General features: G+C 47.2%; 1 protein-coding gene across 3 annotated transcripts; it reads left to right on the top strand.

The window, feature by feature from the left end:
- The first annotated feature begins 2,877 nt into the window (after positions 1 to 2,877).
- On the top strand, positions 2,878 to 22,702 carry PRSS23 (serine protease 23). 3 transcript variants are annotated; one of them, XM_083737076.1, is made up of 2 exons: positions 2,878 to 3,312; positions 18,927 to 22,702. In XM_083737076.1, the coding sequence occupies exons 1-2, from the start codon at positions 3,305 to 3,307 to the stop codon at positions 20,056 to 20,058; spliced, it is 1,140 nt and encodes a 379-aa protein (XP_083593202.1). In that variant the 5' UTR covers positions 2,878 to 3,304; the 3' UTR covers positions 20,059 to 22,702. The 3 variants fall into 3 exon arrangements, with proteins under 3 accessions (XP_083593202.1, XP_083593203.1, XP_083593201.1); XM_083737077.1 differs by lacking the exon at positions 2,878 to 3,312 and adding an exon at positions 3,466 to 3,488; XM_083737075.1 differs by lacking the exon at positions 2,878 to 3,312 and adding an exon at positions 4,558 to 4,655.
- The last annotated feature ends 253 nt before the right edge of the window (positions 22,703 to 22,955 follow it).

The raw sequence follows: 22,955 nt of genomic DNA, 5'->3' as shown, positions 1-22,955 counted from the left end.
TAGATTGTTAATTGGTGAAAGGAGGGAAAGTAAAGTCACATTATACTAAGATAAATTATAGGACAAAAATTGGGAAAGATGGAAAGGATTTGCTGAAATAGCTAACCGGACTAGAATACAAAAAAGGGAGGTGTGAGGAGGTCAAGGAAACAAGTAAATGAAAGATAAGTTATGGGAAGGTTTGTTGTGTTTTTTTTTTTTATTGTTTCTATTTTTCTGTTTTTTCTTTTATTTTTTATTATTGTGATGTGTTGTCTTGTTTTTGTGTAATTTTGGTGTTTTCTTTTCTTTTTTCCTTTCTGTAACCTTTAAAACTTTAATAAATATTATTTTAAAAAAACAGAGTGCCATGGATCACAGAGGAATGGTGGGAGGAACCAGCTAGGGCAGGGGTCAGCAACCTAAGGCCTATGGGCCACAAACAGCCCATGGGGGTCATTTAACCGGCCCACGAGCCACCCCCGAACTGAGCCACCTGCTTGGCGAGTCCCCGCATGCTGCGCTAAACTGGTGCAGCAGAGCGCAGGGACTCACTTCCGTGGTGCTGGAAATTGCGTCTGCGCATGCTCAGATGCTGGAAATCGTGTCTGTGCAGATGCGCAGTGTTGTGCTGACCTTGAAAGCCCTAAACAACCTCGGTACAGTATACCTGAAGGAGCGTCTCCACCTCCATCGTTCTGCCCGGACACTGCCCTGCGCCAAGGGCCTTCTGGCAGTTCCCTCGCTGCGAGAAGCCAAGATACAGGAAACCAGGCAGAGGGCCTTCTCGGTAGTGGCACCCGCCCTGTGGAACGCCCTCCCACCAGATGTCAAAGAGAAAAATAACTACCAAACTTTTAGAAGACATCTGAAGGCAGCCCTGTTTAGGGAAGCTTTTAATGTTTAATAGGTTATTGTATTTTAGTGTTTTGTTGGAAGCCACCCAGAGTGGCTGCGGAAACCCAGCCAGATGGCGGAGTATAAATAAATTATTATTATTATTATTATTATTATCTGGAAATTGTGGTCACTCATGCTCACATGTGATCCGGCCCACGGAGGGATCTCCACTGGAGTGAACCGGCCCAGGCGAGGTTAACTTTGCCGACCCCTGAGCTAGGGAACCCGCAAGGAAAAAAGGCCCCGAGCCAGAGGATTGGTGGTGGGATGATGATGAGTGGTCAGAGGGAGGCGAGGGAGAAGATTGGGAAGAGGAGGTGTCGGAAGCTGAGGAAGTCCCAGGGCTTAGTGAGCTGGGAGAGTCTGTGGCAGAGAGAAGTTCAGAATCAGAGGCAGAAGCTGAAGGAGGCAAGTGGGAGGGAGGTCAAGAGGCAGAGATGAGTCAGGCTGGGGAAGAGTCATTGGTGTCTCCCCCTCCTGTGGTGACCAGCTTCTTCCAACCCCTCACCCCCGGTCTCCCAGAACGAGAGGAGACATAAAAAGGACAGAGGAGAGATTGGTGACATGCAGGCACATCCTTAATAAGCTACAGTTCCCAAGGCAAAGCCATGACTGTTGGTCTCTCATGTCCTAGTCCAAAGCTTCCTCTTATAAAAGAAACACCCTGGCAGTTTCAAATACAGTGGTACCTTGGTTTACATATGCTTCGGGTTAGATACGCTTCAGGTTACAGACTCCGCTAACCCAGAAATATTACATTGGGTTAAGAACTTTGCTTCAGGATGAGAACAGAAATCGTGCTCTGGTGGCGCAGCGGCAGCAGGAGGCCCCATTAGCTAAAGTGGTGTTTCAGGTTAAGAACAGTTTCAGGTTAAGAACAGACCTCCAGAACGAATTAAGTTCTTAAACCGAGGTACCACTGTATTCATCTTGTAACTGAACGACTGCTTGGCTAACAGTGCAACCCTCTGCGGGTCTGCTCAGAACACAGCCCCACTGAGCTCCCTTGACCAGGGACCCTCCAGAAGTTCCAGACTACAACTCCCATCAGCACCAGTTAATATGCACAATGGTCATGGATGATGGGAGCTGTAGTCCAAAACATCTGGAGGGCGCCGGGTTGGGGAAGGCAGCATCACAGCCTGGATAAATAAATACAAAACCAAATACTGTGCCTTTGCCGGAATTATTATTATGCTTATAACTCAGCACATGAGGTGCTTAATCTCAGGGTGGCAGGTTCAAGTCCCACCATGGGCAAAAGAGTCCTGCGTTGCAGGGGGCTGGACTAGATGACCCTTGGGGTCCCTTCCAGTTCTGTGATTCTGCCTGCCTGCCTCAGGGTCCTCCAGTGTGAAGGGGGGCACTTCAGTGGCAGTGCGTCTAATGTCCCAGGCTCATTCCCCGGCAGCTCCAGGCGGGGCTGGGAATGTCTGGAATGCTGGTGAGCAGCTGCCAGTCAGTGCCGACAGTATGGAGAGAGATGGGGGAACGGTCCGCCTCGGTACAAGGCGCAGAAGCCGAACCATTCTTCCAAAGGCCATTCATTTTCTCCCGCGCGTCTGCCAACTCTCGCAACGCATCCTTAACTTGCAGTCAGTTTCTGCCTCCCTCTCTCTGGGCAAACTTTGAGAAACTTGGGCGCGCTCTTTCGTCTGAACGCATCTCTCTGTCCCCCTCGAGGGAACAAAAAACCCCATGGGGTGGGGGCGGACTTTTTTTTTTTTAAGTCCCTTTTGGCATGGGAAAACGGGAGAGAGAGGGCTCCTTTCTTTCCTCCGCCCCTCTCCCCAATTCACTGCTTCTGAGGAAGGGGGCAATGCCTTGACCCCTTTTGCAAATCCGGCCCCCGCCCCGCGCGCGCTGGAGCTGCGCGGAGGCTGCCTCTGTTTGCGCACGGAGGGGCGTGGGCACAGGGGGGCAGCGCAGGCGGAGGGGGTTGCGCGTCGTGGGGAGGGGCGGCTCCTCGGCTGCAGCCAGAAGGGGGTGGCTTGAGTCTCAGGGCGCCTGCGCCGAAGTACCGGCTTGCCTCCTCCTTGGGTAGGACTTTTTCCCCGCCTGCCCCCCTCGCCGCCAGCCCCATCGCGCCGAGGGGTGAGAGCAGCAGCTGGGCAGGAGGGGGCTCCGCGGTGACACCTGCAGGGAGCTCTCGGCTGCGCTCCTCTCCGGTTGCCCGGTTTTGCAAGAGAGAGAGTGAGCTTTGGAGAGGAGGGCAGGGCGGGGAGGACATCTATCTGCAAACCTCGTTTTGTGTGGGTGCGAGGAAGGGGTTGCATCGATTTGGGGGAGAAGGAAGGCAACGTCCGAGTCTTCCTCCCCTGCGGCGCCGTGAACCTGGGAGTGATGGGACTTCAGTCTTCATCTGTCTGAGTTGTGTGTTAAAAAACCTTTGCTCCCAGGACCCTTGAGAACTCTTAAATCAGCCATGAAGAGGTAAGTTGATCAAGAGTTCTAGAGAACTGTAGAGCTCTAAACCAAGGAAGCAGCCCTGGGTATCCACAAGTAAAGTCCATCTGGGACCCAACTTCCAAGTCGTTTTTAGCCCAGAAGGGACTCTTCTTGGAGAGCATCAGCTGATCTGAGAGATGATCTGGCCACACACCTGATAGGTGATGTTGATTTGAACAATTCAATAAGATAGGGTCCTTTCCTCTTTAGTGGATTATTACAGGCGTTGGGATGGCTACTCTTCCATATGAAATGTTTGGGACTTGGGCAAGTCGAAGAGATGAAACAAAAACCTATTGCTTTTTAAATTTAAACTCTTTGGGGTGGTACCTGTCTCCTTTACCTTTTTCTTGTCTACCTGAACTTTGATTCCCTATTCCTATTCTGATTCCCTATGATTATCTGTACTTAACATATTGTGGAGAGGGGCTGTAACTCAAGGGTAGAGCATCTGCCTTGTATACGGAAGCTTCCAAGTTCAACACCTAACCCTAACCCTGGTCTTATCTTACTGGAGAAACCCTGGCTTAAAACTGCTGCCAGTCTGTGTAGACAATACTGAGCTAGATAGACCAATGGCATGACTCTTATGTTTCCTCTATTCCTACATAACCATACAAAGCACAGACCAAGGACAAGTAATCTTGATTCTAACTAACTCTTCATGGAAGATTTGAAAACTTTCTCCTACTTGCTGTTTGCCTAATCTCTTTGGACCCTCCCAAATTCCCACAGACCAGCCGTCTCTTTAAATTGTTTTGCGTCCACCGCTGTTGCAACACCACCCTTTGAGGCACGCTCCGGGACTTAGCAATTTCCCCCCTCGGTCCCTGCATACCGAATTATTGAATTATGGGGTCTATCATGTTCTGTCCTCTCTACTAACACAGAATTGTAGAGTTGGAAGGACCTCAAAGGATCATCTAGTCCAACCCCCTTGCAATGCAGGAATCTCAGCTAAAGCATCCATGACCATCCAACCTCTGCTTAAAAGCCTCCGAGGAAGGAGAGTCCACCACGTCCCAAGGGAGACCGTTTCACATGTGCCAGATATCGCAGGACTGGGACTTCTGGCTTCCCTGACCTCGGGCTATGCTTCTTGCAGGAGAAGTGTGTGGAAGTTGGATTACACTGCCTGGTGACAGTTATCCAGAGTTTCAGGCAGACAGTTATCCAGAAAAGTCTTTTCCAGCCTTATTCGGTGATCCTGGGGATTGAACCTGGAACCTTCTGTATGCTGAGCCCATGTGCTCTGCCGCTAAGCCACGGTCTCTCCCCCCCCCCCAGTTGTGGTTATCCTCCGGTGGTCTAGTTGTGGTTATTCTGCGGTGAGACCTAAGTGCCTCTTACGTACGGTTGCTAAGTCACATCGTGGATACTCCCCTTGTACTTTTTAATTTGGCAGTGAATTGGGAGTGGAGGCAGGAGCTGCAGCGTCTCATCTCTCTCTCTCTCTCTCTCTCTCTCTCTCTCTCTCTCTCTCTCCCTTTCCCCCCCCCGCCCCCCCCAATTGCCCATCCTTTCATCTGCAGTTCTTCCTTCTGTGCAAAACCCCTGTAGCGCTACTTGCTTAAGCGGTCTCATGTAATTCCACAACAGTCCTGTAAGGTAGGCTAGAAGAGGGACTGAGAAAACAAAAGAGGTTAGATAAGGCAGCAGCAAATTAAACCATGCCAACTTTGTGCTGTGGGCACAGCGTAGCTTCTCCAGGTTATTTTATATTGACCAGCATGGCACCTTTTGCAGTGCCTGCTGTAAATGTGGTTTTGGGGTGCTGTGTGTGTGTTTGTTTTTTTTATGAGAAGTACATTTTTCTCCAGTATAGAGATAAGGTCTGTTAAGAGAAAAATATGCAGGCCACGTGGGGAAGTTTTGCAAGGACCTCTTTCGACATGATTACGCTGAGCCACTATAACTCAGCAAAAGAAGACATTTGTGCAAGTGTTCCATGGGATGGTGTCCTTCCTCGACTTGGTGCTTTCCAGATGCTTTGGGCTGCAGCCAACACGACTGGGACTGGTGGAAGTTGCACTCTGGAGGGCATCAGCTTGGGCCGAACAAATGTGCATGCTGTGTTCCTACTGCACAAAGGTGGCATTGGCATCCAACATTCCTTCCGCCTGTGTTTTGACCACCATGGGCGTGTGGCTCTCATAAGGTTGCCTGGAGGGGAATGCGTCTCTCTGTAAAGGGTTCCACACCCCTCAGCTAGAGCCTCTCCCAAGTGTTCCATTTTGGAAAAGGACAAGAGAGGCAAAAAAACAGAAAGCACCGGAGAGTTTGTGCTTTCTGTCCCCCTCTGTGTCATTGTCACTTCTGAAGCAGCTCTTAGGCCTGAGATTTCACTGGTGGCTGGTGGGTAAGTAAGTCCTTTGGAGTTCAGATTGCAGACACGGCCATTCTCCTAGAGACCAGGGAGAAGGGGGTCTAGCCCAGCTGCCTTTGACAACTGGATTTCTATGTGCAGGGAATTCCATATCCCTCTCTCTTTCTGCAGGAACATTTATTCATGTGCAGTCCAGAAGCTGCTCTAACACCTCATTTGCCATTTGTGAGAACAAGGCCAAAGGGTCCAGCGTGTAAATAAATTTGGGTGGCGATGGGCATGTGTTTCTTATGTGTGCCTGTGAAACTGAGCCAGTTTGCCCTTTTAGTATAAACACTAACATTCCCTGGCACGCAGTTATCAGAAAGAAACTTTGTGCGTGTGTGTGGTTTGAGGAATTCCAAGAACACAAGGCAAGTCCACGCATGGACTTCATTTTGCTTGCCCTTGCCTTGGTTTTATTTGGATACTTTCAAAGAGTATTCTATCAAGCTATGCCTTTGGAAAGCAATTAATGTTTAACTTCTTATCTACATGCATGCGAGCACACCCAATCTGGGCTGCCCCTGCATTTTCTCAATTCAGCCTGGCTGAAAACAGACAGAAAGTAGACCGGCTTTTCTTTGTTCTTGGATTCTGATTGATGATTACAGAAGCAACACTGACTGGAAGCAAATGTCCAGCTATTGTAATCCATGCTTTAATGAGGTAATGAAAGTCATGCCCTAGTTGGACATTATAGTCAATGCATATTTTTGGAAACTCCAGCACAGAATGCCTATGCGCGCACACACAGGCTCACACGAAAACAGCTGATTAATATCATGCTTGCTTTCTTGGGTGACACCCAGGAGATACTCGCTTATTTCCACCAGCTGTAAAAAGTTTCCCTTCGTTGCGAAATAGTTGGGCTTCGGTATCCTGGAACGACTTCCAAAGTCTCTTGGAATCCATATAAATACAGTACAATGGTGGGGAAGGATCTCTCTAGCTTGCACATGCAACGTCATGAGATTGCAGCCTCAGCTGCATAAATCTGCTGTGCGAAAGCCTATAAAAACCCATCCTTTTCCCAGAGTGGCCGGCACCCAGTGTCGTGTGGGCACTGTTTTGGCATGATGTGATCCTGGGCTATTGGCGAGTGTGTCTTGATGAAACAACCGCATGAGCCATATCCCCCTTTTAGCTTACAGTTAGCGAAAGGCTGACATTTCAAGAAAGGAGAGCGAAGTTGGCCTGCAGACCTGACCAGTCCCACCCCTCTCGCCTCTGCATTTTTGGCAAAGTCTGAAAGAGAGTTGGCTGCAGTCATAGGGTGCATGCATTTAAAGGACCCTTAAAGCACATTGCTTCCCCTGAAAGACTCCTGGGAAGGACAGTTTACCCCACACAGAGCCACCATTTCCAGCACCTTTGTTAAACTACAGTTCCCAGACTCCTTTGCGCAACGGGGAGTCTTGCATGACCAGGGCTCCCAAGCAAATGTAGAAGCCTGTATGAAAGCTCTTCATTTGTCTCCTGCAGTGGTTCCCAACCTTTTCCAGGCCACTGACCCCTTGGTTCCATAAACTTATCCTCAGTGACCCCTGCCCTATAAAAAGGCATTATTCAGAATAGTGGTTTGCACTGGGAAGGATAATAGCACAATAAAACAATAGAATTATAGAGTCATAGAATAATAGAGTTGGAAGAGACCAGAAGGGTCATCTAACCCAAACCTCTGCAATGTAGGAATCTTTTGGCCAATGTGGGGCCTGGACCCACAACTCTGAGATCAAGAGCATCTTGCTCTGCCAACTGAGCTGCCCTGGCCCCCAATGAATTCTGAATAAAAAATTCAACCAAGGAAATTTGCTTTGGAATTCAAAACAGTAACAATGAATTGCACATGCATTCAAAATCCAGTTAAAACTATTTAGTTTAATTCATTCCAGAAATGAATCTCCATCCAGTGATACCAGCTTTACAAAGTCTGATAGTCATTTACTCCTCCAGCAACCGCACTCTTGCCTCTTAGCACCCACCTAGGTAATACCACCTAGGTAATTACCACCTAGGTAATACTGTCCCCCTTGGGAACCACTGATCTAATGTACAGACATCAGATGGGTGTTGGCAAGGGGCTGGGAGGGACAGGAGAGGTGATCTCCCTGTGCCAGGTAGCAGGAGAGAGATCCCCAGTCTCTTTGGGGACACATTTTCGAAAATCTAAGAAAATGCCATAGGCAGCCCAAAGAGCCATTCCAGGCTTGCTTTGTATTGTATATTCATGATGATTTGTGCTCATGATGGGGCAGCTAAGCTTGAAGCCTCTTTCTTTCCTTTTTTTCAATACTTTTATTTTCCTTTAAACAAATACAGATACATATAAACAACAAAAATTACAAAAGAAAAATCCTTAATAATAATAATAATGGAAAGAGCTAAAAAACTACAAAAAAAATCAAAGTACATGGCATAGAACATAAGCCATTATGGGAAAGAAAAAGGATAAAAGAAAAAGGAAAGAAGGAGGAGAGGGGGGGAAGGGAAAAAAGAAAAAGAGAGGAAAATGAGCCAAAACACAAGAAGGCGCTTCTATTGTACGCTTCCGTCAAGGTCACAACAGATCATTATTCTTTTCAGTTCTCTCTATCTGCATTCCATAGAATCCCTCATCTTGGTATCAGCGAATATTTCCCTATGTGGTATCATTCTAAACATAACCAGGTCTTTATTGATGAACCCTTATCCTCTAGAGAATTATTTAAACATTCCCGCATGAAGCCTCTTTCAATACTGTTTGCCTCTCCCCGCTTCCCACAGTGGAGGGGAGCCACTAAATTCTCTCCTGCCAGCCCAGCACTCGGTTCACTGTGCTCTGTTGGCTTTCTGCTACTGTTGGCTTTCTGCTACTGGTACCCATGTTGGGCAAAAGATTCCTGCATGGCCGGGGGGTTGGATTAGATGAGCCTCAGGGGTCCCTTCCAAAACCCACCATTCTATGATCCTGCAACTTAAGCGTAGGAACATAGGAAGCTGCCACTGGTATATAGCTCAATCCCAGCAGGGAACTCTCCCTGCTGTAACTGGAGACGCTGGGGATTGAATCTGGGGACCTTCTGAATGCCGTCAGATGTTCTGAGGCTGCATTAGAAGAACCTTTCCCCAAAAGGAGCTTGGGAAGGAGAGAACAGGGGATGGGAGGACAGCTCCGTGGGCTGCATAGCATAGTCAAGAAATCCAAATTCCTTTTTTAAGTGTGTGGGGTGTGTGTGTGCAGAGTGGGGATGTAGGCGTGCCAGACCCGGTAATTCTTAAACTAACTTTGCCAGCTGGTAACCAAATCACACAATGATCCTATTACTTTGGCGCGGGGCTGCACTCTGGCCAGCTTACCTGCTGTGTCTACTGTATGCGTTGTCAGGTACCCTGGCCCTGGACGCTCTGGCAACCTGGTTCAGATTTTCCAGCGTGTCTCCTCTCGTAACCCTCAAATTAGCAGGGATTTAGGAAGGAACAGGCTCAAGAAACACAGCATCGCCAACAGGCTGTGTCCCAACATACGTAGCTGTGTGTGTGTGTGTGTGTGTGTGTGTGAGAAACTGTGCTTCTGTAATCCTTAAAGTGCCTTGCTTGTGTTTTTAACAACCTGCACGGCCAAGAAAAGCTGTTTGAATGTTTTGCCAGGAGTGGGAACTGTTGCTGGATTCTCATTCTGTACAGTGGTACCTTGGGTTACAGACACTTCAGGTTACAGACTCCGCTAACCCAGAAATAGTACCTTGGGTTAAGAACTTTGCTTCAGGATGAGAACAGAAATCACGGCGTGGCAGCAGTGGGAGGCCCCATTAGCTAAAGTGGTAGCTCAGGTTAAGAACTTTTCTTCAGGATGAAAACAGAAATTGCACAGCGGCAGCGGGAGGCCCCATTAGCTAAAGTGGTACCTCAGGTTAGGAACAGTTTCAGGTTAAGAACGGACCTCCAGAATGAATTAAGTTCTTAACCCGAGGTACCACTGTGTAATAATTTGTTTAAAGACGCTCTTTGCTCTGCCTGCCTCCTCCCCCTGCACTGCCCCCCCCCTTGTTAATCATTCTGGCTCCTTGCCCTGTGGAACAAACTATCTTCATTGCAAAATGTAATGGAGACTATTCTTCTCGCAGTTTCCCCCCTCTCCTCTCCCCCCCCCCGGCCTCAAAACTGTACATTGTAGGAACAAATTCTAATTAGCAGGATTGAAGAAACACCTCTTAAATAGTGACCTTCATTTAAAAAAAACAAAAACAAACCGTAGGCATTTAGAATGGATGTCCTTACTGCAAAAGGTGATTCATGCCGTAGAGAGAGTGAGTTTGTAGGTATGGAAAAAAAGAGGTCATGCGCTTTCCATGCCATATTCCTGAGAGGTGAAAAAGGCTGCTTGTATCTCATCCAGATGTAAGTCAAGTATTCCATGTGGTCAAAGAACACCCAAATTGCCTGCCACAAGAAATAAAGTAAATTATCCAACTGAAGTCTCCCATGAGCAGGAGAAACAGCTTTCCAAAAACAGGAGGCCTTCTCTCTCCAGCTCTGTGGGATGGGAAGGCTGCCCTACTGTACCTGCTAGAAGCAAGACCCAGTTAACTCAACGGAATCGGCTTTTCTCAGCAGGAATGTTTAGGTTTGCACAGTAATTGCTACAGGTAGGATATCGGTGCATGCTTCAATTTGTTTTTTTATTGGTTGCTGGTTTTAATTTTTTTCAATGTAGCTGTTTTTAGTGGTAATTTTATTGGGCTTTCTCTAAGCAGGTGTGTTCAGATTTGCACAATAATTGCTGTACCTGCACAGGTAGAATGTTGGTGTGTGTTTCTTTTCTCTCTTTCTTTTTATAAAATTTATTTATTTGGTTTTTCAGATTAAAATTTTACAGTCACATATCCAACATACAACATAAAAATGAGATTCCAAGGAACCTCTTGGAATTCCCTCCTCCCCTTTGCGGGTCCTATTCTTAATCATTTCCTCCTGCATCTTTGATGACAATCTAAACCTTTCACCTCTCCATTATGTCCAAAATTCACCATTCAACTACAAGTGTTATTCCAATCCTACTAAAGATTTTAACTGTTTACAATTAAGATAGGTTCTAAATTTCCTCCATTCCTTATTAAAATTTTGGTCTTCCTGATTTCTGATTCTTCTGGTTATTTTAGCCATCAACTTGATCTGCCATTCTTCTCTGGTAGGGACTTTTATCTTCTTTCCTTCTCTGTGTGTTTCAGTTTGTTTTTGGTTGGTTGCTGATTTTAAGTTTTTAAAAAATAAATAAATAGGTAACTGCTTTTAGTTGTGAGTTTATTGGTTTTTCTCTTTGTCACTTTGAGGGTGGGTTTTTCAATCAAGCGGTGTATAACTATTATGAAATAAAATAAATTATAGTTTTTGTGGGCTTACCTCCACTGATGGAGGTGAGGGGTAAGGTTAAGTTCCCACAGGTACCTCTAACCATTTATTCTAAACCTTTTCAGTTGCAAGGGTGAAGAGTGCCACCAATAACTTTTTTGGGAGGTTACAGATAGGTAGGGTGAGGGGTGGGTGAGGGGTAATTTGGGGGAAGCTGCTTTTGTGTAAGTGCTTTACTGCACCTCTTCGCAATGGCAGGTGTGGGGATCCCCAACTCTGTAGAAATCAGGGTTGCGGTTACATGCGCACAAACACACCCTTTTATAGGAGAAGCGGCTTCCAGGATCAGCTTCACTGCCTAGCATCCCCTGCTGGCCAGGTACTGCAACTGCAGCATCTCTGAACAGGAAGAGGAAATGGTTCGGCAGGAAACAGGAAGTAAACCCGCTCCAGTAGCCATCGCAGTGGTATAGATGGCAAGTGGCAGGGAATGGGAACTACCCCCGAGTCCACTGCTGTGAGAATAAGAGGTCTCCATGATCTGGCATCATTTTCTGTGCAGAGAGCAGATGCTAGAGTTTTCCAGAAGGCTACTTTTTTTGTAATTAACATGGCTGCCTGTGCTTTCCTAGGGTTCCAGTACACCTGTGCCCTGTGCCTTAATGACTTGACCCAAAGTTGACGGTCATTGACCTCTCAATTGACCAAAGTAATTTTTGACCCATCTAATGCCACCTCTGATCCAGCCTTCAGTAACACTAATGCACTAGAACTATAGCTGTCAACGTTTCCCTTTTTTAAAGGGAAATTCCTTTATTCCGAATAGGATTCCTCGCAAGAAAAGGGAAAAGTTGACAGCTATGGCTAGAACCCGCTGGGACGCGGGTGGCGCTGTGGGTAAAAGCCTCAGCGCCTAGGGCTTGCCGATCGAAAGGTCGGCGGTTCGAATCCCCGCGGCGGGGTGCGCTCCCGTTGCTCGGTCCCAGCGCCTGCCAACCTAGCAGTTTGAAAGCACCTCCGGGTGCAAGTAGATAAATAGGGACCGCTTTCTAGCGGGAAGGTAAACGGCGTTTCCGTGTGCAGCTCTGGCTCACCAGAGCAGCGATGTCACACTGGCCACGTGACCTGGAAGTGTCTTCGGACAGCGCTGGCCCCTGGCCTCTTGAGTGAGATGGGCGCACAACCCCAGAGTCTGGCAAGACTGGCCTGTACGGGCAGGGGTACCTTTACCTTTACCTTTTTATGGCTAGAACCTAGTTTGATCTATGGTGGGAAGGCGGGTGGGATGGAGACATGGCCATTAGACACCCTGCATAGGCTGTGTGCCTTTCTCTAAACTTGCCCTCATGCTCAGGTGTGTAATTATGACAAAAGACAGGCACCTCCCAGCTTTAAAAGCAAGAGAGAAGGAAACCACCCGTATTTTGGAGCCCAGGGCCGTAGCTAAGTGGGGGAGCCAGCTGGGGTCTCAGCCCTGGGTGAAGCCTTTATATGGGCACCACTGAGGCTCCCAACTTGCCAGCGGCTTCCTCCTTAGGCTCCAGAGTCTAAAAGTGTCCCTGATCTAGGAGAAGGAGGGAAACCAGGAAAATGATCATACCCCCTCCCCGTCTGTTTATGGTATCAGAACATCACCTCCTGTCCTTTTTGGAAACAGAAGCACTTGGGAGTATTGCTTGCTTATGTGTTCTCTCTCTCTCTCTCTCTGTGTGTGTGTGTTTGGATCTAAGTGACAACACACACTTTTAAACCATGTGAATATATAAAGAGGGCACTGCTGCATAAAATCTGCTGCAAACACTGAGTCCTCTTTATACTGAAAATAAAATACCTGCAATGAAAGAAATGTGATGCTGACATGCGGAGCACTTTGTATTTATCCCTTCCTGTAATTTGGAATGAAAATGTAACCAATCCACTTAAAATTCCTAAATTGCAATGGTTCAGCAGCCAGCAATTTTTAAAGGAAACTTGTGGAGTATTTATTCTTTTATTTTATTCTTTAGAGCACGGGTAGGCAAACTAAGGCCTGGGGGCCGGATCCAGCCCAATCGCCATCTAAATCTGGCTGCGGACGGTCCGGGAATCAGCGTGTTTTTACATGAGGAGAATGTGTGCTTTTATTTAAAATGCATCTCTGGGTTATCTGTGGGGCATAGGAATTCGTTCATATATTTTTTCCAAAATATAGTCTTGCCCCCAACAAGGTCTGAGCAGGGACTGAGCAATGGAAGCTCACCCCGTCGCGGGGATTCGAATCACCGACCTTCTGATCGGCAAGTCCTAGGCTCTGTGTTTTAACCCACAGCGCCACCCACGTCCATAATACTTATTAGAATTCCTCAAATGATCTATTACTCTCTGATGAGATCTACTTAAGGTTGAATGAAAGCCAGATACACACAGAGACAATTTTACTCTTTGGAGAGACTTATCTCTTCTCCAGCCTCTTTCAAACTTGAGGTGTGTGTGACAAACTGGGTCTTTGCCCCAGGTGACAGAAACCCTGGCTTCGGCCCTGTGAAGCCTACTAAACATAAGCTCACCAAAAAGTGATGGAGGAGGTGAAGACAGCAATGTTGCCTTGCTGTTGGTGGCTCTTAGCTATGATGACTGTGCTTGGCCCCCATAGCTGGAAGAAGCAAGGCTTTTGAATGTCTGTTGCTGGAAACCAGAGGAGGTTAAAGTGCTCTTGTGCTCAATCCTGCTTGCTGGTTTTCCGAGAGCATCCAGTTGGCCACTGTAAGAACAGGATGCTGCTCCCTCTGCAGGCTATTCTAATGGCCTTGCTGGATTCTACAGGACTCATTCAGTCAAAGGACTGTTTCTGACCCTTTTCCAAGGAATAAAATCAGGAGCAGTGGTTGTTTTAAGTATGAGTTTACCCAGTGCACTTTTAGGTTATTTTTTAGTGATCAAGATTTAATATATATTTTTAACTGCCGCTATATCTGAATTGTCTCTGTTATACCCAATTGCAATTCAATGTATTCCTGTTGTGTTTTGTGATTTTCCTGATATGGTAAGTGAGCCGGAACTGGTCTGTGACCATAATACAGTGGTACCTCTGGTTACGTACTTAATTCGTTCTGGAGGTCCGTTCTTAACCTGAAACTGTTCTTAACCTTAAGCACCACTTTAGCTAATGGGGCCTCCCGCTGCTGCTGTGCCACCGCTGCGCGATTTCTGTTCTCATCCTGAAGCAAAGTTCTTAACCCGAGGTACTATTTCTGGGTTAGCAGAATCTGTAACCTGAAGCGTATGTAACCGAAGGTACCACTGTAATAAAATTTGTTTACCCAGTGTGTGCTTCAAAAAGAAAGAAAGATGGAACTTAATCATTAAGTAGTATGAGGTAATGGTGCCAATAGAGAAATATGAAAAAGATGAGGAAATGAACTATTATTATTATTAATACATGCATATCCCATATTCCAATGTGGCATATATGGGTCCATCCCCCCTCGCAATGTCATCCTCACAACAATTCTGTGGGGTAGAAAAGGTTGAGGGAAAGTGACTGACCCAAGGTCATCCAGTGAGCTTCTTGGCTGTAGTGGGAATTCGAACCCTGATCTCCCAGGTCCTAGTCCAGCCCTCTCATCACTACACCACATCGGCTCTAACACAGCATTATCTTTCCATTTTTCCTGCTGTTGCCCCACTGTTCACCCCCCACCACCTGGAATGCAAAGACTCCCTGTCCCTGAACATCAAAGCTCCATGGATGTAGCAAATAGCCATTGATAAAGCAGTCCTCCACGATTCTGTCTGTCCCATTTTAAACACCCCATTCAAGTCAACATAGATAGGTGGGCTGTAAATTCCATATTCCAAATTCCACGATGGGATACCCAAAGAAGTGTGTTCCTCTGCCTGTCCTTAACTTATAGCAAGTCAATTTGTTGGAAGCCACCCAGAGTGGCTGGGGAAACCCAGCCAGATGCGTAGGGTATAAATAATAATTTGTTGTTGTTGTTGTCGTCATCATCATCATCAGGGAATCCTTCTTGCTATGCGAGGAGGAGGAGACTGTCCAACTTGCCCTACTTTTTATGCAAGATGATGCTCCTTTATACACCTTCAGTATACAGTATTCCTCATTTTGGTTTCCCTAAACCCCCAAATTACCATTCATCTATCTCTGCAAAAAGGCCTGTAGAGAAAAATATGCCAGATGTACCAGCTGATACAGAGCGTTCCCTAGTCAGTTCCCTTGATGCCGTCATGTTTTCCAGCGACAGTGACATCTTCTGGACATGACAGTGCCTAGAGGCAAAAAAAAGGGAAGCTGAATATTCTTCATTCCTCTCCCTTTCTTTTAATTCAGCCAAGCTAGCTAAGCCAACAGGCGAGGGAGATTTGCAGCAAACTTAGCAAGCCAGGTAAAACAACAGTATTAGAGCACATGAAAACACACACATGCAAACCACTCTCATCGGTAGGCACAGTTCTTGAAGCACATTTTCTTGCAAGTTTCTGTTGTTTTTGATTTGATGGAGAAGCTGACGGAAAAAAGCAGGTGCAGCTGTAACAGGCTCACCTAGTAATCTGCCCTGAATGACTGCTGCATAGTCAGTTGGATGCAATGCACCACAGGCATGCTTTGAGTGTTGCTTCTGCTTTTTGAAAGAGAGCTCCTTCCATGCCGTCCTGCCACCTGGATCAGGGAAAAGAAGCACATGAACACACCAGCTGTTGCCTCCTAAAGTTTTGCTATTCATTAAAAAAATACCAGTGCGGCATACAAGAATTTTATCTAAAGCCATACAGTACCAAACCACGTAGAAAGGTAAAATCAGAAATGGCTAACTGTTATGGAAAGATGTGTTAATTGCCTGCATAAGCCTGATGTTTTCAGCAGGCGTTTAAAAGTTGGCACAGAAGGCGCCCGCTTAATCTCTGCTGGCAGAGCCATTCCGCAAGAGGAGGCTGGTGGCGCTTAGGGCTCGGTTCCTTGTGGTTGTCAAACTAGCCTCGCCAACTTGGGAAACAACCGACGACCTAGAAACCAGGATATCGGGGTTCAGGCAGTCTCTGAGGTATCCTAGACTTTAGTTGTTCAGGGCTTTGTAAATTCCTCCAAGGGCCTTGAACTTGGCTCAGTAGTAGATAGGCAGCCAGTGCAGATGTTTTAACAATGGCGTCACATGTTCTTGGCCACATGCCCCCATCATCAATCTGGCTGCCATCCTCTGCACCAGCTGGAGTATCTAAACCAGCCCTTGAGATATCTGAAGATGTCCATCATACCTCCTCTCAGTCTCCTCTTTTGCAGGCTAGGCATATCCAGCTCCTTCAACCACTCCTCATAAGGCTTGGTTTCCAGGCCATTGATCATTTTGGTTGCCCTCCTCTGCACACTTTCCAGCTTGTCAACATCCTTCTTAAATTGTGGTGCCCAGAACTGGACACAGTACTCCAGGTGTCATCTGACCAAGGCAGAATAAAGTGGTAGTATTACTACCCTTGATCTGGACACTAGACTTCTGTTGATGGAGTCTAGAACATTAGCTTTTTTGCTGCTGCATCACACTGTTGACTCACATTAAGCTTGTGGTCCTCCAAGACCCCTAGATCCTTTTCACATGTTCTACTGACAAGCCAGGTGTCTCCCATCTTATATTTTTGCATCCTGTTTCTAAGTGCAGAACCTTACATTTGTCCCTATTGAAATTCATTCTGTTAGCTTGGGCCCAAGGTCTTTTTTGAACCCTGATTCTGTCTTCTGTGCCATTATCTACGCCTCCCATCCATCCAGGTTGTTACCTGGATCAAATAATTCGTGTGGATTTGTGCTGCGCAGCCTGCAAAACAGATCGATATTCCGCCAGGGCTCAAATAATAACACTTAGTTAGTGACCTCATCTCTTTACTTTAGTTAGTCATCATCTCTTGGTCCAGCCTACCTCACAGGGTTGTTAAGAGGAATAATTGGAGGTGAATCCTGAGCTCCTTGCAGCAGCAGCAGGAGGAAATAAATGTGGTACAGAAAACAAACCAGAGAAGCAGGCATGCACCCACTCGGCCTCCATCTGGAGACGTTTTGAGGACTGGAAGTAACAGAGCTGTGGCCTGACTCTGGCCAGGTACAGCAGGTAACCTGATTATCTGCAGACTGAAGGCAGCGTGGGGTGGGATTGTGGGTTGCAGCACAGAGGGCTGCTTTGTGAATGCTAGGAGGGACCATTCCTCCCTCGCACAGCTGCGGACACCTTCTCTAAGAGCTGGTTGTATTCTGTTCCTTTGAGGCATTTCAAGAATGATGCTAAGCTGCTCCGGCCATTATTGGTTTAACCCCAGCCGGGTTTAAATATGCATAAGCTGCGTCTAATAGCTGTGATTTGTTTGAGTAATCCCTTATCGGGAACAGGCAGGCCTTCCCTCCTCCTCTCTCGCAAGGGAGCACTTGGGCTCCTGCAGAGATTCAGCTGCCTGGCTAATTTTCAAATAAGCCAAAGTCCTGCATATTTCCTTGGCACAGTTGTGGTACCTGCGGCTCTTTGCTACTGGAGACCTCACTTAATCTGCCTGTCATCTACAAATACACCATACGATGTGGCTTTTATCATCCAAGCCGAGGAAGAACGCTCCCCTGGGTTTCCTGGGGGATTTAATTTAACATGGAAAACGGTGGCTGCTATTAGTCTACAATTCTCACCCACCCACACTGTCCAATTTAGCTGCAACAGTAGATCCACTCCGTTTCCCCCAATGCAAATCTGAAAGGCTACGCTATTTAATTGGACTTCTTCACCGCTTGCGACTGTGAAGGAAAGGAGCCCCTAGACCTCAAGAGCAGAATAAACAAGATCATGCATCTCTCGTCTCAGGTCTGTTTGTTTCAGCTGTGGGATGCTTCTTGCTAACAAGTTAGGACCAGTGTGGAATTGTGGACTGCAGAAGAGCCATAGCTCAGTCGCAGTACATCTGCTTTGCATGCAAAAGGTCCCAGGTTCCATCCCTGCCATCTCCAGTACTGTCAATACTTACTGGCAACAGCTCTCCAGGCAGGGTTGACCTCTTCAGCCCTATCTGGAGATGGTGGGGATTTCAGTTATGAACTCCATTGAGTGGCCTTGGGCTAGTCACTGGGAATGGAGTTTCATAAAATCGGGCCCACAATACTGCTGGAAATGAGTGGAGCATCAGAGCCATGCTGGACCACAAAACAGTGACTCCCCTGAAGACCCCAGTGATCAGGCAGGGATTAGGTGAGCCTTGAGGTAGCCACACAAATCGTTAAGGGCCTAGTAATTACAAGAACCATGAATCTGGCCTGGTAGTATGTGGACAGGCAGTGTAGACTTTTGAACACTGGAGTTATGCCTTGGAGGTAGTTTGTTCCACTCAGGAGTCTCGTCCTGGTGTTTTGCACCAGCTGGAGTCTCCACACGAGGCCCAAGAGTAGCTCCATCTCAATAACCATCTTGCAGTAACCAAGTCTTGAGGTTCCCAATGCATGGATCTCTGTGGCCAGGGTGGTTGAGGGAGCCAGGAAAAGGGGAGATATGACAGCCATCTTCAAATATCTCAAGGGCTGTCAGATGGAAGAGGGAACAAGCTTGATTTCTCCTGCTCTGGAGGGTAGGACTCGAACCAATGGCTTCAAGTTACAAGAAAGGAGATTCCAATTAAACTTTCTGACAGTAAGAGCTATTTGACAGTAGAATGATCTCCCTTAGGAGGTTGTGGACTCTCCTTCTCTGGAGGCTTTTAAGCAGAGATTGGCTGGCCATCTGTCTTGGATGTTTAGTTGAGAATCCTGCATTGCAAGGGGTTGGACTTAGATGACCCTCAGGGTCCCTTCCAACTCTACAGTTCTATGATCTACTTTGATGTTCTGTAATAAATCAGAGTATGTTATATAAATGATAAATAACATCTTCCTTCCTTTTCACAGCTCAGGGTTCACCATGGCTAGTCTACCATGCCTTCTCTTACTCCTGTGGACCATCAACGGTGTTCTACCTTCCAGTTCTCATTGGAGGCCCACCTGGCCAGCCTACAGAGTCCCCGTCGTTCTGCCACAATCAACCACTTATTTGGACAAACCACAGTTTGATGCCGAAGCTAAGCTGGAAGTGGTCTCGTCTTGCAGCCCGTCTTGCCACAAGAGTTCCCCGCTACCTACTTACGAGGAGGTGAAGGATTACTTGTCCTATGAAACTTTGTACTCCAACGGCTCCCGAACCGAGACAGAAGTCGGCATCTACGTTCTGACCGGCGGGAGCGCCGGGACGCAGAGCAGATCTCGGGCCAAGAGGCAGATCTACGGATATGACACGAGGTTCAGCATTTTCGGCAAGGACTTCTTGCTCAACTACCCCTTTTCCACTTCTGTGAAGTTGTCCACGGGCTGCACCGGGACTTTGGTGGCCGAGAAGCATGTCCTCACGGCCGCCCACTGCATCCACGATGGCAAAAGCTACGTCAAAGGGGCCAGGAAACTGCGTGTGGGGTTCCTGCGGCCGAAGCTGAAAGATGGCAGCAAGGGGGCGAACATCAGCAGCTCCCCTGAGCCGGAAAGGATGAAATTCCAGTGGATCCGAGTGAAACGGACTCACGTCCCCAAAGGGTGGATCAAAGGGAATGCCAACGACATTGGCATGGATTATGACTATGCCCTCTTGGAGCTTAAGAAACCCCACAAACGGAAGTTTATGAAGATTGGTGTGAGCCCGGCCGCAAAGCAACTGCCTGGCGGGAGAATCCACTTCTCGGGGTATGACAACGACCGACCAGGGAACCTGGTCTACCGCTTCTGCGACGTCAAAGACGAAACGTACGACCTCTTGTACCAGCAGTGTGACGCCCAGCCGGGCGCCAGCGGCTCGGGAGTTTACGTACGGATGTGGAAGAGGCAGAGCCGCAAGTGGGAGCGCAAGATCATTGGGATATTTTCCGGGCACCAGTGGGTGGACACAAACGGCTCCCCGCAGGATTTCAATGTGGCCGTTCGCATCACTCCCCTCAAATACGCGCAGATTTGCTACTGGATTACAGGCAACTATCAGCACTGCAGGGACGGCTAAAGACAATGGGCATCCTTTTTTTTTAAAAAAGAAAGAAAATAAATGGCCTCGGTTGCTGAATCGGGGGCAGGGTGGGGTGGGGTGGGGGGAAAGGGGAAGTGAAACTCTTCTATATTGCCGGTGCTATGGGGTGCAGTTCTGTTTTTCTTTTTTATAAATACCTGGATGCAGGAATCAATAGGGAAGTCTGTCTTGTTTGTAAAGGTGCTTTGTGTTAGATACTATGCGCAGCCAGGCTGGCCTTAGATACTGGGGCATCCTGGGGTGCACACCTGCGCCTGCCCTTCTCCCACAACTCCCCTTCCTGGTGCCCATGTCATGGCAAAACACTCCCCCCCCCTTTTGGCTGTCTTCTAACTTAGGCACTTTGCCTAACTTGCTTTGTATTTGGTTTTTGCAAACTGTTGTTCCTGGGGCTCCTGGCCCTCAAGTCAAGTCAGAGAGCACAGCGTTGATAGGAGCTGAACCAGGGATGGTGGCCAATTTAAAGTTGAAGTGAGACAGGGGTAGGCGAGAGTGTGGCTGTTTTGTTTTTTGTTGCACTGCCGTGGCTGCTTTCTGCAGGCAAGCAAGAGAAGAAAAACTCTCAGCTTTGATGCTCCCATGTAGATAGATGATACACTTTGCATCAGTCAAGTTCTCCCTGAAAAAGGCTTTTTGTCTTTATTTGTCTTTATTTAGCGTTGGTAGCTCTGATTTCTATTTCTGGAAGCTATTATATTCAGAGCAGGGAATATAGTGAGTCTGTGGGAGCACAGAACAGCTTCAAAATTTACCGTAAATTCCTAAGACTCTCAGGGTGTTTTGGAAGCTAGTCCACCACTGCAACACACCCACCATATTCGGCCGTATGCACAGACTTCTCCACTAACTTGTTCTGCTTTGCAGCCAAAGCTGGATTGGCCCAGTGTTGGTTCAAATAGCCCACAAAGCCACCTCCCACTCAGTTGGAGCAGGGCTGTGCACAGCGCTGATTGGCTGCTCCTTTGTGTCAATCGCAAAACCACCTCTCCCTTCTTGGAGCTGTGCTGTACACACAGTGATTGGTTGGCACTCACTGATCATGAAGCCACTCCCTCCCTCTCTCATTGTTTTTGCCCTAAGGTTACAAAATTGTACAAAAATATATATTGCAATCTTTAGAAAAATGCAAGGGACATTCCCAGTTGCGGATGGGGAGCTGAACCTGGGACCTTCAGCATGAACTGAAGCATGCACTACCACTGAGCCCTGTCTCTGTGGGTGGCGCTGTGGTCTAAACCACTGAGCCTCTTGGGCTTGCTGATTGGAAGGTCGGCGGTTCGAATCCCCGCAACGGGGTGAGCTCCCGTTGCTCTTTTCCACCTCCTGCCAACCTAGCAGTTTGAAAGCACACCAGTGCAAGTAGATAGATAGGTACCACTGCAGTGGGAAGGTAAATGGCATTTCTGTGCGCTCTGGCACTTGTCACAGTCCTTTGTGTGCCAGAAGCGCTTTAGCCATGCTGGCCACATGACCCAGAAAACTGTCTGTGGACAAACGCCGGCTCCCTCGGCCTGTGAAGCGAGATGAGCGCCACAACCCTATAGTTGCCTTTGACTGGACTTAACCGTCCAGCGGTCCTTTACCTTTACCCAGAGAACAGCTGAAGGAGAGGAGAGGCACCTCCCAATAGCATCAAATTTCAACTGTCCCGAGTCTGTTCAAGCCAGGAGCAAAGTTTCCCTCTAGCTAGAGGGACTGGCAAGGCTAAGTGGGCTTTGCGGCAGAAGCAGCTGCTTTCTTTCTTTCTTTCTTTCTTTCTTTCTTTCTTTCTTTCTTTCGTTGGGTAGCCCATGCCAATGCGGAGTTCAGAAGTAAGTTTACTGAGTGCTGCTTGCTGTGTGGGATCTGTTACCTTTATTTATGCCTCGTCTTTCTTTTTTCTTCCGTGGTTTTACCTTTCCTCTTGTTCCCCCCCAAATTCTCCAGCGATTCTCAGCAACTAGAGAGCAGGCAAGTTTTAGTGAGGTTCCCCCTCCCACTTCTTTTCCCTTTTAACTGCACTGATATCCCTTAGCATAATGGATGCAAACTGAGAAGGGCATTTGAGCTTTCGCACACCAAGATTGCCAAACACAATCTCTCCAGGGTTCAGCTGTTTTTCCAGAGCGCAGTGCAGTCTCGGAAGCCAGGCTGGTGCCTCGCAATTAGGGATAGCAGAAGATGTCTGTTTCAGTTTCTTGCAATCTCTCATTTTCCCCATTTTGAGTTCTCCACATTTCCGCATCATTTTGCAATTTTCACAGAATCCCTGTGAAAATTTGTCAGCATTTTAATGCAAACTTTCTCCATGCACATTTTTGTAAGTTGGAGTTCTTGTTATTAAATATACCACAAAAAAGCATACCAAGAACTCAGGCCAATGTAAGTTTCAATAGTGGGAGTTTCTAACCCATAATTGACTTCTGACTTCTGCTCTAAAGACCTCCACGTCAAATCTGACTATGGACTGACATGAACTTATCTCTACTCATAAACTCTTATCTCTAATTCTGTAACGAATTTCTGTGTTATACATATCTTGATGAGTTTGAGTTTGTAATCTCTGTTAGAGTTTGTAATCTCTATCTGAGTTTGTAATCCTTGTCAGAATACATACTTTTGAATAGATTAGTTTTTGTTACTATTGACTATTGATTTGCGAGTAGGGACCACTCCCACTAGTGGAACTTACATTGGGCTGAGTTCTTGCTTTGCACATTTTTGTATGCAGTCTTCCCTGTCAACCACATTTTTTGCAATGCAATTTCCATTACTATAGTGCATTTTCCAGCCAATAAGTGCAATTAAATGCATATGCATTTTTGCACATGTCACCTGGCCAGAGAACCACACTTTCAAGATCCTTCAAAATGTGAATTTCGAAGGGCGGCTGT

The sequence above is a fragment of the Podarcis gaigeae genome (assembly GCF_964106915.1).
Source record: "Podarcis gaigeae genome assembly, chromosome: 4".
NCBI classification, from domain to species: Eukaryota; Metazoa; Chordata; class Lepidosauria; order Squamata; family Lacertidae; genus Podarcis; species Podarcis gaigeae.
This window is presented reverse-complemented; position numbering and strand designations above follow the sequence as displayed.